Here is a 16,005-nt window from a genome sequence, read left to right as displayed (position 1 = left end):
GTCACTTTTTTATGAGAGAGTAACGTAAACAACACTGACAATAGGGACAGAGACAGTTCGTGACTGATAGCTGTAGTACTTGGTAATTGGGTCGTTCCACCAATTCGGTGCCTTTTGAGAAGTATTTTAAAAAATGTAAATTATTTCACCACATTTTTACATTCTGTCATAAAGAGCACATGTTCAACTTCATAAAAACACGTTTTCCCATCTCAAGATTAAATAAAAATAAGTGCCTATTAAGTGGCAAATAAAGTAACAGGGTTGACCATAACAGTGTTGACAATTTTTTTCTTAAATCAGACATAAATCCCCTTGTGATCAGTAGAATGGGAGGGACGTGGAAGGGACAGACATAAATAAATCACATGAAATAAATAAAAATCTTCAGAAATGACTGTCAAAGCAACAAAAACACTAGGGCTTTAAAATGATGGTGAAACTTGGAGAAATGTTGGGATCAAGTGGGTTAAAATCTTCCTAGAAGTGACACAGGGTTGAAGGAGGGACATGACAAAATGCTGAATTTTCGCAATTTAGCAAGCCTTTATTCATATCAAAAAACAGATTTATTGAATTCTCCATGTGGTCTATATTAAAGGGGACTCATTTAACATAATAGGCTTTTAAAATGCAATATTAGTGCACAAATTCTACTTAAAATATCAAAGGAACGCAAAAGTACCTCATTTCATGGAACGATCTAATTAGCAGTCTTGAAAGTATGCCCTATCTACTCAAAACTACTAAAATAGTGATTTCAACAGATAGCTTTGCAGCATAGGCAGCTACTAGCTAGCCAGCTTGCTAGCTTCTAGCCTAGCTAAATAGGATGACTCGTTGGGGAACACAGAGATAACATTAGATGGTTGTTTGTCTGGCTGCTAGCCTGCTACTGCCTGAGCAGAAATGAGATGATGACTAAGGAATGAAATAATAGAAACTCATCAAATAAAAAACAAGTAATAAGGGATTGGAGGGACGCCATGTGCGACTGACGTGTTTTCCGTTTGCTCCCGTGGTATTTTTAAAGTTTATGTGAATTTTGCAGCAAAACCGTATTTATTTTCATATATTATTTTGGTGATCCCTTCCCGTAAAAACCAAGACTACTTTACTTCCAAATATCAGCATGTCGACGAAACATAAGGCCAAAAGCATGACTTTGAGAAAACCCGGCCTACAAGACACACTCTCATCACCGCCCTCCCCTGAGCCTGACGACCCGGGGACTGATACTCTACCCGGGGGGGCGACTTGGCCTGGCGGCGCTGAAGTGAACATTCTCGAGGCCATCAAACTACTACGCTCTGAGATAGTTGAAATGAAAACGGAGGTGGTTGCTACGATTGAGGCCCGAATAAAGGAGGTTTCTGATACTTTAAAAGCAGATCTAACCATCCTGCGGAACGAGACGGTGCCGGCAATCGCATCACTCAAAACAACAATGGAGTCGCACACTACAACGATTGCAGCACTGGAGATCTTCGCTACAAATGTCTCCGACTTAACTACATCCCTGGAGGCTGACGTGAAACGCCTAGCTGCGGACTTGAAAAAGGTGAAGGAGAGCTGTGTAAGTTTGGAGGGATTCTCTCGCCGCAATAACCTGAGACTTGTATCAGTCCCAGAGTCAGCGGAAATGCCTCGCGCCACGGATTTCGTTTCTGGGCTGCTGAAGGATGTTCTAGCCTTGGATGAAAAGCCCCTGATTGATCGTGCCCACCGGTCGCTGCGCCCAAAGCCCCGGGATGGGGAGAGGCCCCGTGACATAATTCTTCGAGTGCACTTTTTCCATGAGAAGATGGAGATTCTCCGACGAGCCCGCAATACCACTCTGAGCTTTCAAGGACAGAGCTTCTCCATCTACCAGGACTACTCCCCCACTGTTTCCAGGCAGCGCGCAGCTTTCGGACAGGCCAAACGACTACTTCGGGACCATCCAGGTGTGAAGTACGGACTGCGATTCCCGGCCCGTTTATGGCTATCTCATGATGGTAAAGACTACACATTTGAATCTCCGGATGAGGCTCTCTCTCACATTCAACGTCACATCAAGAAGTCTTGAACTTGCTCATAGTTCAGCAACTGTTGCTAGCGAACTGTGGATAGTAAGTAACCCACCTGTGGTACAACTATGTTTAGCTACAACATGCTAATTTTGTATAGTTGGGGGGTTGGCGTACCCATTCAGGCTTATTTGATGTGATCTAATGTTTTGATCATCTAGTGTGCTTGCCTTACAAGCATTCAGTCATTTTAATCTCATTGTAATGCGGTTTTACTATACTCCTGTGTTTTCTAGGCTGTCTTGCTCACCTATTCAGTTTGTTTACATAGTGTCTCAGTGACTCAAAATATTCTTGGTTATTTGCTTACTGCATCCGTTTGCATTGACCCAGTAAACAGTAAATGCTTCCCGAGGCGACACGTTTTTTTGGGGTCTTCACTTAAATTTTAAGGCTCAGAGCGTCATTTATGCCCAGCAAGCGTTAAACGTTGCGCACACGTAGTTTTTTGGTCTTGGTTGTAAGCTGTCTCAGCATTCAACTAGACAACTATTATAATAATAATAATTATTATCATTTTTGATTGTCTTACTACGATTTCCTTACTTCAAATTAGGTTTTCGGCTGAGAGCCGTTACACATTCTATTTATTTTCTTTATTTTCTCTCTCAAATGCCTGTTATAAGACTGGGAATATAATTATATACATCTACAAGTGGTGCTTTTGTAATTTCGTCTGCACAAGGGATTCACCTTAATTTCTTTTATTTAAAAAATGATTATCTCTTTTTGCTGTTTGATCCACTAACAAAACACGACTTTAAAGAGCGGGACTGTGGGTTTAGGTTTAAGACCGCACTCTCACAGACATACTGTGCGAAGAGAACATGCTCTATTTAGGCTTGTACCTCGTTTGGGGAGGTACTGTCTGGGATGGGGGGAGGGGGTGGGGGGAGGGGTTGAATTGTTCAGTTCTAATGTTGTCATTCTGTCTTTTTTGTTTTTTTTTCGGTACTTTTTCTCAACATCTACCACCGTAAATTATTACTCTGAGACAAGTTATTCTGGGGTTTCTGGGCGCTCATTGCTTTTCCATTCTATGCTCTAATGACGGGGTTGTATAACGGGAATGCCCAGAGGGGCCGAAACAATGCGATCAAATACATTTCGTGGAACACCAAAGGGGTTAATAACCCAGTGAAACGTAAGAGGGTGTTGACACACTTAAAGGGTTTGAATGCAAATGTTGCATTTCTACAAGAGACTCACTTGAGGACTGGTGAGCACTTTAGGATGCGTAGGGACTGGGTTGGTCAAGTGTTCCACTCTAACTTTCATAGTAAATCAAGAGGGGCTGCCATTTTGGTTGATAAAGTCACTCCCTTTGTAGCTTCTGAGGTTATCGCTGATCCTAAGGGACGATACGTCATAGTAACCGGTAAACTGTTTTCTACCCCTCTTGTTTTGGCTAGTGTTTATGCTCCCAATTGGGATGACACAAGTTTCATTTCTTCCTTTTTGTCTGCTATACCCAATTTAGATTCTCATTTATTGATTTTAGGGGGGGATTTCAACTGCAAAATGTCCCCAGTTCTTGACAAGTCCTCACGAACAACTACAGGCCCATCTAAATGTGCCCTACTTATTCAAGCCTTTCTTCAGAAATATGCCATGTTTGAGGCCTGGCGTTTCCTACATCCTACAGATAGACAGTATTCCTTTTATTCTCATGTTCATCAAACATACTCCCGGATTGATTACTTCTTTTTGGACAAAAAACTTTTGCCTAACCTTCGGCAGTGTACTTACAAGAGTATTGTTATTTCGGACCATTCACCATTAGTGCTTGAACTAGAGTTTCCCCAGCGACCTCCTATGTGTTATCAATGGCGTCTTAACCCCATTTTACTCTCAGATAAGGAGTTTGTCAATTTCATTTCTTCTGAAATCACCTTATTCCTAGAAACTAATTCAACACCAGGTATGTCCTGCTCTACCATATGGGAGTCTCTCAAAGCATACCTACGTGGCCAAATTATTTCTTATACAGCCAACCAAAACAGAGTTCGCTCTCAGCGACTTCGGGACCTGAGCGAATCCATAGCCACATTGGATGAGAAGTATGCCACGGTTCCTTCCTCTGATCTGCATAAAGAGCGCCAACTACTCCAATCTGAATTTGATGAGCTTTCTACCAGGCAAGCTGAACAGCTACTCTTGCGAGCTCGGTACAGAGTGTATGAACAAGGCGACAAGGCCAGTAAACTCCTTGCACATCAGATCCGTAAATCTGAGGCCTCACGTTTAATCCCACAAATAAGGACCCCGTCTGGTGCCACCACAGTTATACATAAAGAGATCAATGATCAATTCAAACAATTTTATTCTGCGCTATACACCTCTGAATCCCCTCAAGACCCTTTGCTGATTGATTCCTTCTTTAATGGCCTGAATATGCCTTCAATTGATACAGACACCCATGACTATCTAGAAGAAGAATTTACACCTGAGGAGATTGCAACAGCAGTGTCCGCAATGAAAAGAGGTAAATCACCGGGTCCGGATGGTTTTCCAACCGAATTTTACAGGACGTTTTCTGGTCTGCTTTGCCCATTCTTGTCTCGACTATTTGCAGAGTGCCTTGGTACCTCAAAGCTACCGCCTAGTCTTTATCAAGCTTCAATTTCATTACTATTAAAGAAAAACAAAGACCCTCTGGAATGTGGATCCTTTCGCCCAATCTCGCTTTTAAACTGTGATTACAAAATCCTAGCCAAGCTTTTAGCCATCCGTATGGAAGGCTCGCTGCATCAAGTAATACACTCTGACCAGACTGGCTTTGTGAGAAATAGGCATTTGTTTTTCAATATTAGGCGCCTTATGAATATACTGTACTCCCCTGCGTCGGAGGACCCAGAGGTGGTGGTCTCACTTGATGCAGAAAAAGCGTTTGACCGCGTTGAGTGGGATTACCTAACAGCCACCCTTTATAGATTTGGCTTTGGCCCCAAATTCATTGCGTGGATAAAGATTCTTTATTTTTCCCCCATGGCTTCGGTACGGACTAACAACTTGTCCTCTGACTATTTTCCCTTGCACCGCGGATCCAGACAGGGCTGTCCACTCTCCCCCTTGTTGTTTGCTTTGGCAATCGAACCTCTCGCCATTGCATTACGCTCTAATGATGCCATTCAAGGAATAATCCGGACGGGCTCAGAGCAGAAAGTCTCGCTATATGCGGATGACCTCCTTTTGTTTATCTCTAACCCTGATACCTCATTGCCACGCGCCTTATCTGTTCTTAAAAGGTTTGGATCAATCTCAGGGTACAAGCTGAATCTAGGCAAGAGTGAGCTTTTTCCTGTAAACAAGGCTGCTTTAAAGTGCTCTTTTACAAGCTCTCAGTTTAGGATTGTCCGGGATCAATTCACCTACTTGGGAGTTAAAGTGACAAGGAAATATTCAAATCTGTTTCAGGAAAACTTGGTTGCTCTAGCAGACAGTTTGAAACAATCTTTTGCTTTTTGGAATGCGCTACCTCTTTCTCTTATCGGAAGGATTAATGTCATTAAAATGAGTGTGTTGCCCAAATTTCTATATTTATTTCAATGTCTACCCATTTTTATTCCAAAATCTTTTTTTATTTCACTGGATCAAACATTCATGCATTTTATTTGGGATGGCAAGGTACCACGGATTGGTAGAAAACATTTACAGAAGCCTAAGTCATTGGGGGGTTTAGCTCTACCAAATTTTCAGACATACTATTGGGCTGCAAATTTCAGAGCCCTTCTGTACTGGCTGCAGACTGATCCTACTGGCCCTAGACCAATCTGGGTCCAGATGGAGTCTGAATCGTGTAAACCTGCTGCACTTTCTTCTGTGTTGTGCTCGTCTCTCCCAGTGTCCCTAGGCAAAAGGTGTGTCAACCCAATTGTAAAGCAGTCTCTTAAAATTTGGAATCAGTTCCGCTTAGCCTTTGGCCTCCGAGGCTTTTCTCTATCAGGCCCAATCAATCAGAACATTTTATTTCCTCCATCTTTGAATGATGGGGCTTTTGACATCTGGCACTCACTAGGCCTCTCCTCACTAGCCCAATTATTCTTTGATGATACATTTGCCTCTTTTGCTCAGCTACAGGAAAGGTTCAACCTCCCCCAATCCCACTTTTTCCGCTATCTCCAGACTAGGAACTTTGTCAGAGCTAACACACCTGAATTTCCCCATAGGCCTGTGAATACAGCTATAGAGAGCATCCTGGAGCTGAACAAGCTTCCTAGGGGCGCAATTTCAGATGTATATACAATCATTCATGACTTACAGAACCCTTCTTTGGTGCCTTTAAAGACTCGATGGGAAAAGGATTTGGGGGAGGAACTTGGGGAAGACACCTGGGAATCTGTGCTGCGCAGGGTGCATTCGTCCTCTTTTAGCACTAGACACAGCCTCATTCAATTCAAGGTGGTTCACCGTATCCACTGGTCTGGGGCCAGACTTGGAAGAATATTCTCTGATTTTGATCCTACCTGTGTCAGATGTAAAATTGAACCGGCCACACTGTTGCATATGTTCTGGGGCTGTCATAAACTGTCAGGTTTCTGGGAATTAATATTTAAATGTTTCTCTGATATATATAACACTGTTATAGATCCCTCTCCCCTTACAGCCCTTTTTGGAGTACTGCCCATAAGCACCCCCCTGTCAAGAATCCAGTCGGACACTGTTGCTTATACAACTCTTTTAGCTAGACGGCTAATACTACAGAACTGGAAGATGGCAGCTCCCCCATCTTATAAATATTGGGTGAGAGACGTGTTGTGCTCTCTGAAACTAGAAAAAATTAAATTCAATTCACGTGGGAACCCCAAACTGTTTAATGAGGCTTGGGCTCCATTCCGGTCTTACTTTAAACAGTCCATCCTCTGATAGCATTCCTATTAAAACCAAAATAAGTCTGTATTTGACCCCCCTGTGACTTAGGGGTTGGATGAGCATTTCTCTGTGTTTTTTTTCTGGGGTGGGGGTGGGGGGCATTAAGGTTGATGTGCTTATTGATTGTGACCTGCGGATGCCTTGTTCATCTCGCCCGGGCAGAGACTAAGGTGTGAGCTTGTTTTTCCCAGTTATTTTTATTTTTTTAATTCTGTTCACGCCTACATAAAATTATCAATATTCATTTTTTATTTTAAAGCATTGTAACTTTTTATTTTTGGTCCAGTGGATGATTGGTCTGTGGCCTTGACTGTCTGTGAGTGGTTGCATTTCTCCACCCCATCCCTTAACTGTTTACAGGAACAATGGTGAGGTGTTTGCTCTGTCCCTATACTATAGATTGCCCTTTAACCTTTTGTAGCCTTCTGCCTGGTGTGTTTAACTTGTCTAAAGTATGGTATCTTTAAAGTTATTTTTTTTATTTTTTTTATATGTATTATTTGTATTTTTGTCTAGTTGAGTATATTATTTATATTGCTTTGTCTTGTCTGTGTGTGTGTAAAACTTAATAAACAGAGTTCTCAAAAAAAAAAAAAAAAGTAATAAGACAATTAAATGGTTTCAATGTTTTGGCAATTGAATGTTCTCAATATTTGGCTTTGGAATTTCAATTTAAAAGCTCCAAAATCATTTTAAGGTCATCATTTAATGTTTAAAAAGATCATGTGAAACCAAACCAACCTGAAAAAGCATTTATCGCTCAGCGCTACTTTATGTTCATTTACTTACCATGATAGAATATGGAGCCAGGCATACAGAGAGCCACATAAATACTCTGAGCTCTGGGTTTAATACAGCCCCAGGGAGAAATGCCAGTCGGTTTTGTCTCAAGGGTGAAATTGGAAATGCCATGCAAGCCACTGATCTATCTAGGACTAACATATAGTCTCGAAAACCCGACCCTAGGCAACACAGTGATTAGGCACTAACCGTTTTGAATAAAATACTAAATAGTATCTAGCAAGATGGAAATCACAAAAGTTATTTTTTATGAGTGCATTTCACAGGTGGCTAGTTTGCATCAACTACCTTAACTACAACCACTGCAAAGGTTTTGCCTGCAAACTTTGGTTTTGAATCGTGACGTTTGCCTTGTGATGTGTTGGGAGTCCCCTGATTTATCTTCCCCTTATCGACATAGGCAGTGACTTAGTTCCTCTATTCCAAAAGAGTCCATCATTGAAACCAAACCCTACTCACTGTGTTGCCTAGGGTCAGGTTTTAGAGACTAACTCACATATAGCCTATATTGAGGGAGTTACAAGCTGAACGAAATATAATTTATCTCAGCAGAAACCAATTAGTTGAATTACTTGATTAAGGCTACTTGTGCTCAACCAAGTACTTTAGATTTAGTCAGGACAACAAATCAATACCAACAACTGATCAATCAATGCACTGCTTTACACACTGTCATCTTTCTAGCACAACTGGATAGAGGATTTGACTGTCGTAAAGGGCTATTGCTGGAGGGCTAGTCACTAATCTTAGATTGAGATTTTTTTTTAATTTTTTTATGTAATGTCAAGTAAATGCTTACAAAAATCGGTTTATGGTTTCTTTACTTTTTAAAAGCTGGCCTGTGTGACGGTGAAATATTCCATCAAATGTAAAATCTGACCGTTTCTGGAATTAAGTATTTTTATAACGTCGTCTTTGTGATATTGCCCACTTAATTACTCAGCATCATCTCTGAATTCAGTACCATTATGAAGGGCATTTACTTACTGTACAGTTACAAAGAGCTACAGTGGGGAAAAAAAAGTATTTAGTCAGCCACCAATTGTGCAAGTTCTCCCACTTAAAAAGATGAGAGAGGCCTGTAATTTTCATCATAGGTACACGTCAACGATGACAGACAAAATGAGGAAAAAAAATCAAGAAAATCACATTTGAGGATTTTTAATGAATTTATTTGCAAATTATGGTGGAAAATAAGTATTTGGTGAATAACAAAAGTTTCTCAATACTTTGTTATATACCCTTTGTTGGCAATGACACAGGTCAAACGTTTTCTGTAAGTCTTCACAAGGTTTTCACACACAGTTGCTGGTATTTTGGCCCATTCCTCCATGCAGATCTCCTCTAGAGCAGTGATGTTTTGGGGCTGTCGCTGGGCAACACAGACTTTCAACTCCCTCCAAAGATTTTCTATGGGGTTGAGATCTGGAGACTGGCTAGGCCACTCCAGGACCTTGAAATGCTTCTTACGAAGCCACTCCTTCGTTGCCCGGGCGGTGTGTTTGGGATCATTGTCATGCTGAAAGACCCAGCCACGTTTCATCTTCAATGCCCTTGCTGATGGAAGGAGGTTTTCACTCAAAATCTCACGATACATGGCCCCATTCATTCTTTCCTTTACACGGATCAGTCGTCCTGGTCCCTTTGCAGAAAAACAGCCCCAAAGCATGATGTTTCCACCCCCATGCATCACAGTAGGTATGGTGTTCTTTGGATGCAACTCAGCATTCTTTGTCCTCCAAACACGACGAGTTGACTTTTTACCAAAAAGTTCAATTTTGGTTTCATCTGACCATATGACATTCTCCCAATCCTCTTCTGGATCATCCAAATGCACTCTAGCAAACTTCAGACGGGCCTGGACATGTACTGGTTTAAGCAGGGGGACACGTCTGGCACTGCAGGATTTGAGTCCCTGGCGGTGTAGTGTGTTACTGATGGTAGGCTTTGTTACTTTGGTCCCAGCTCTCTGCAGGTCATTCACTAGGTCCCCCCGTGTGGTTCTGGGATTTTTGCTCACCGTTCTTGTGATGATTTTGACCCCACGGGGTGAGATCTTGCGTGGAGCCCCAGATCGAGGGAGATTATCAGTGGTCTTGTATGTCTTCCATTTCCTAATAATTGCTCCCACAGTTGATTTCTTCAAACCAAGCTGCTTACCTATTGCAGATTCAGTCTTCCCAGCCTGGTGCAGGTCTACAATTTTGTTTCTGGTGTCCTTTGACAGCTCTTTGGTCTTGGCCATAGTGGAGTTTGGAGTGTGACTGTTTGAGGTTATGGACAGGTGTCTTTTATACTGATAACAAGTTCAAACAGGTGCCATTAATACAGGTAACGAGTGGAGGACAGAGGAGCCTCTTAAAGAAGAAGTTACAGGTCTGTGAGAGCCAGAAATCTTGCTTTTTTGTAGGTGACCAAATACTTATTTTCCACCATAATTTGCAAATAAATTCATAAAAAATCCTACAATATGATTTTCTGGAGAAAAAAAATCTCATTTTGTCTGTCATGGTTGACGTGTACCTATGATGAAAATTACAGGCCTCTCTCATCTTTTTAAGTGGGAGAACTTGCACAATTGGTGGCTGACTAAATACTTTTTTCCCCCACTGTACAAAGAAAGATACATTCTTTCCGTATTTAGGGGCAAGCATAGATGTTTCATCTCCATATGTGTAGGGGGAATGTCAATGTAAGAGCTCTCTATTGACTCTGAGTGTCTCTTGTGATTGTTCATTGTATACATAACATACTCTATCAAGGCCTGTAGCACTTACCAACCCAGCAATCAGGAAAAGGATATTGATTCCTTTCACACCCATAGTGAAATTTCCAGTACACATCTGAAGCAGATAGACAGTCAGACAGACAGGCAGATACAGTTAGACAGTCAGATAGACAGTCAGACAGACAGGCAGACACAGTCAGACAGGCGGCTATAGTGGATTTGGAAAGAGAGAGAGAGAGAGAGAGAGAGAGAGAGAGAGAGAGATCAAAACAGGAACATTTTACATTTGGCTAGAAATTCAAAAGGAAATTATCTCAACAGAGAGAAATGTCCTCCTGTGTGCTACCTATATCCCCACACTAGAATCCCCATACTTTAATGAAGACAGCTTCTCCCTCCTGGAGGGGGAAATCAATCATTTCCAGACCCAGGGACATGTACTAGTCTGTAGCGACCTAAATGCCAGAACTGGACAAGAACCTGACACCCTCAGCACACAGGGGGACAAACACCTACCTGGAGGTGACAGCATTCCCTCCCCCATATGCCCCCCTAGGCACAACTATGACAACATAACCAACAAAAACAGGTCACAACTCCTGCGGCTCTGTCGCACGCTGGGTATGTACATAGTCAATGGTAGGCTATGAGGCGACTCCTATGGTAGGTACACCTATAGCTCATCTCTTGGCAGTAGTACTGTAGACTACTTTATCACTGACCTCAACCCAGAGTCTCTCAGAGCGTTCACAGTCAGCTCACTGACACCGCTATCAGACCACAGCAAAATCACAGTCTGCTTGAACAGAGCAATACTCAATCATGAGGCATCAAAGCCAAAGGTACTGAATAATATTAAGAAATGTTATAGATGGAAGGAAAGTAATGTAATCCCTTTTAGACAACTTTCTGGACAAAGCGTTCCACTGTAATAGTGAAGGTGTAAACTTGGCAGTAGACAACCTAAACAATATGTTTGACCTCTCAGCTTCCCTATCAAATAAAAAAAATTCAAACAGAAAAAAGAAGAAAAGTAACAACAATGACAAATGGTTTGATGAAGAATGCAAATACCTAAGAAAGAAATTGAGAAACCTATCCAACCAAAAACATAGAGACCCAGAAAACCTGAGCCTATGCCTTCACTATGGTGAATCACTAAAACAATACAGAAATACATTACGGAAAAAGAAGGAACAGCATGTCAGAAATCAGCTCAATGTAATTGAAGAATCCATAGACTCTGGAAAACACTAAACAAACAACAACACAAAGAGCTATCTATCCAAAACGGAGATGTATGGGTAAACCACTTCTCCAATCTTTTTGGCCCTGTAACAAAGAACAAACAGCAAAAAAATATACATGATCAAATGCTGATCTTAGAATCAACTATTAAAAACTACCAATTGCATTGAATGAACTACAGGACAAAATACAAACCCTCCAACCCAAAAAGGCCTGTGGTGTTGATTGTATCCTCAATGAAATGATAAAATATGCAGACCACTCATTCCAATTGGCTATACTTAAACGTTTTAACATCATCCTTAGCTCTGGCATCTTCCCCAATATTTGAAACCAAGGACCGATCACCCCAATCCACAAAAGTGGAGACAAATTTGACCCCAATAACTACCGTGGGATATGCGTCAACAGCAACTGTCACGCCCTGGCTCTGGGGACTCTGTTATGTTGAGCCAGGGTGTGTAGAGTCTATGTTTTGTGTTTCTATGTTCAGGATCTAGTTGATGTGTTTCTATGTTGGCCGGGGTGGTTCTCAATCAGAGGCAATGTGAATCAGCTGTTGCTTGTTGTCTCTGATTGGGAACCATACTTAGGTAGTCGTTTGGCATTTGTGTGGTGTGGTATCTTGTTCCGTGTTGGTTTGTGTATGTACCCAAGGACTTCACGTATCGTTTTGTTGTTTTTGTTCGTGTGGTGAAATATAAATAAAAGATGTTCGCATTCCACGCTGCGCATTGGCCCGTTTCTTCAAATGACGATCGTGACAGCAACCTTGGGAAAATCCTCTGCATTATCATTAACAGCAGACTAGTTCATTTCCTCAGTGAAAACAATGTACAGAGCAAATGTCAAATTGGCTTTTTACCAAATTACCGTACGACAGACCACGTATTCACCCTGCGCACCCTAATTGACAAAACAAAACAAAGGCTAAGTCTTCTAATGCTTTGTTGATTTCAAAAAAGCTTTTGACTCAATTTGGCATGAGGGTCTGCTATACAAATTGATGGAAAGTGGGGTTGGGGGAAAAACATACAACATTATAAGATCCATGTACACAAACAACAAGTGTGTGGTTAAAATTGCCAAAAAACACACACATTTTTTTCCACAGGGCTGTGGGGTGAGACTGGGATGCAGTTTAAGCCCCACCCTCTTCAACATACAGTGGGGAAAAAAAGTATTTAGTCAGCCACCAATTGTGCAAGTTCTCCCACTTACAAAGATGAGAGAGGCCTGTAATTTTCATCATAGGTACATGTCAACTATGACAGACAAAATGAGGAAAAAAAATCCAGAAAATCACATTGTAGGATTTTTTATGAATTTATTTGCAAATTATGGTGGAAAATAAGTATTTGGTCAATAACAAAAGTTTCTCAATACTTTGTTATATACCCTTTGTTGGCAATGACACAGGTCAAACGTTTTCTGTAAGTCTTCACAAGGTTTTCACACACTGTTGCTGGTATTTGGCCCATTCCTCCATGCAGATCTCCTCTAGAGCAATGATGTTTTGGGGCTGTCGCTGGGCAACACGGACTTTCAACTCCCTCCAAAGATTTTCTATGGGTTGAGATCTGGAGACTGGCTAGGACACTCCAGGACCTTGAAATGCTTCTTACGAAGCCACTCCTTCGTTGCTCGGGCGGTGTGTTTGGGATCATTGTCATGCTGAAAGACCCAGCCACATTTAATCTTCAATGCCCTTGCTGATGGAAGGAGGTTTTCACTCAAAATCTCACGATACATGGCCCAATTCATTCTTTCCTTTACACGGATCAGTCGTCCTGGTCCCTTTGCAGAAAAACAGCCCCAAAGCATGATGTTTCCACGCCCATGTTTCACAGTAGGTATGGTGTTCGTTGGATGCAACTCAGCATTCTTTGTCCTCCAAACACGACGAGTTGACTTTTTACCAAAAAGTTCAATTTTGGTTTCATCTGACCATATGACATTCTCCCAATCCTCTTCTGGATCATCCAAATGCACTCTAGCAAATTTCAGACGGGCCTGGACATGTACTGGCTTAAGCAGGGGGACACGTCTGGCGCTGCAGGATTTGAGTCCCTGGTGGCGTAGTGTGTTACTGATGGTAGGCTTTGTTACTTTGGTCCCAGCTCTCTGCAGGTCATTCACTAGGTCCCCCCGTGTGGTTCTGGGATTTTTGCTCACCGTTCTTGTGATCATTTTGACCCCACGGGGTGAGATCTTGCGTGGAGCCCCAGATCGAGGGAGATTATCAGTGGTCTTGTATGTCTTCCATTTCCTAATAATTGCTCCCACAGTTGATTTCTTCAAACCAAGCTGCTTACCTATTGCAGATTCAGTCTTCCCAGCCTGGTGCAGGTCTACAATTTTGTTTCTGGTGTCCTTTGACAGCTCTTTGGTCTTGGCCATAGTGGAGTTTGGAGTGTGACTGTTTGAGGTTGTGGACAGGTGTCTTTTATATTGATAACAAGTTCAAACAGGTGCCATTAATACAGGTAACGAGTGGAGGACAAAGGAGCCTCTTAAAGAAGAAGTTACAGGTCTGTGAGAGCCAGAAATCTTGCTTGTTTGTAGGTGACCAAATACTTATTTTCCACCATAATTTGCAAATAAATTCATTAAAAATCCTACAATGTGATTTTCTGGATTTTTTTTCTCCTCAATTTGTCTGCCATAGTTGATGTGTACCTATGAAGAAAATTACAGGCCTCTCTCATCTTTTTAAGTGGGAGAACTTGCACAATTGGTGGCTGACTAAATACTTTTTTTTCCCCACTGTATATATCAACGAATTGGCGAGGGCACTAGAACAGTCTACCCTACTAGAATCTGAAGTCAAATGTCTACTGTTTGCTGATGATCTGGTGCTTCTGTCACCAACCAAGGAGGGCCTAAAGCATCACCAAGTTCTTCTGCACAGCTTCTGTCAGACCTGGGCCCTGACAGTAAATCTCAGTAAGACAAAAATAATGGTGTTCCAAAAAAGGTCCAGTTGCCCTGACATCTAGACACTGTTGCCCTAGAGCACACAAAAAACTATACATACCTCGGCCTAAACATCAGCGGCACAGGTAACTTCCACAAAGCTGTGAACGATCTGAGAGACAAGGCAAGAAGGGCCTTCTATGCCATCAAAATGAACATAAGATTTGACATACCAATTAGGATCTGGCTAAAAATATTTAAATCAGTTATAGAACCCATTGCCCTTCATGGTTGTGAGGTCTGGGGTCCGCTCACCAACCAAGAATTCACAAAATGGGACAAACACCAAATTGAGACTCTGCATGCAGAATTCTGCAAAAATATCCTCAGTGTACAACGAAAAACATCAAATAATGCATGCAGAGCAGAATTAGGCCGATACCCGCTAATGATCAAAATCCAGAAAAGAGCAGTTAAATTCTACAACCACTTAAAAGGAAGCGATTCCCAAACCTTCCATAACAAAGCCATCACCTACAGAGAGATGAACTTGGAGAAGAGTCCCCTAAGTAAGCTGGTCCTGGGGCTCAGTTCACAAACACAAACAGACCCCACAGAACAACAACACAATTAGACCCAACCAAATCATGAGAAAACAAAAAGAGAATTACTTGACACATTGGAAAGAATTAATAAAAAAACAGAGCAAACTAGAATGCTATTTGGCCCTAAACAGAGAGTACACAGTGGCAGAATATGTGACCACTGTGACTGACCCAAACATAAGGAAAACATTGACTATGTACAGACTCAGTGAGCATAGCCTTGCTATTGAGAAAGGCCGCCGTAGGCAGACTTGGCTCTCAAGAGAAGACAGGCTATTTGCACACTGCCCACAAAATGAGGTGGAAACTGAGCTGTACTTCCTAACCTCCTGCCAAATGTATGACCATATTAGAGACACATATTTCCCTCAGATTACAGAGATCCACAAAGAATTCGAAAACAAACCCAATTTTGATAAACTCCCTTATCTACTGGGTGAAATACCACAGTGTGCCATCAAGAACCTGTTGCCTCAAGAAAAGAGCAACCAGTGAAGAACAAACACAATTGTAAATACAACCCATATTTATGTTTATTTATTTTCCCATTAGTACTTTAACTATTTGCACATTGTTACAACACTGTATAGTGTATATATGCATAATATGACATTTGAAATGTATTTATTCTTTTGGAACTTCTCAGTGTTTACTGTTAATATTAATTGTTTATTTCACTTTTGTTTACTATCTAATTCACTTGCTTTGGCAATGTTAACATTCGTTTCCCATACCAATAAAGCCCTTAAATTGGAGAGAGAGAGGA

At 41.6% G+C, this 16,005-nt stretch overlaps 1 protein-coding gene across 1 annotated transcript in view; it reads left to right on the top strand.

Annotated features, from left to right (window-relative positions):
• Positions 1-1,132: 1,132 nt before the first annotated feature.
• LOC311105025 (immunoglobulin superfamily member 10-like) overlaps positions 1,133-16,005 on the top strand; it is a gene marked incomplete at its 5' end in the record, with an annotated part of 31,720 nt that continues 16,847 nt past the window's right edge. Inside the window, one exon of the mRNA XM_084147005.1 lies at positions 1,133-1,946. Coding sequence (XP_084003131.1) covers positions 1,133-1,946 — 814 coding nt within the window. The remainder of the gene's footprint in view (positions 1,947-16,005) is intronic.

This window comes from Coregonus lavaretus (assembly GCF_964263955.1).
Source record: "Coregonus lavaretus genome assembly, chromosome: 29".
NCBI lineage: Eukaryota > Metazoa > Chordata > Actinopteri > Salmoniformes > Salmonidae > Coregonus > Coregonus lavaretus.
This window is presented reverse-complemented; position numbering and strand designations above follow the sequence as displayed.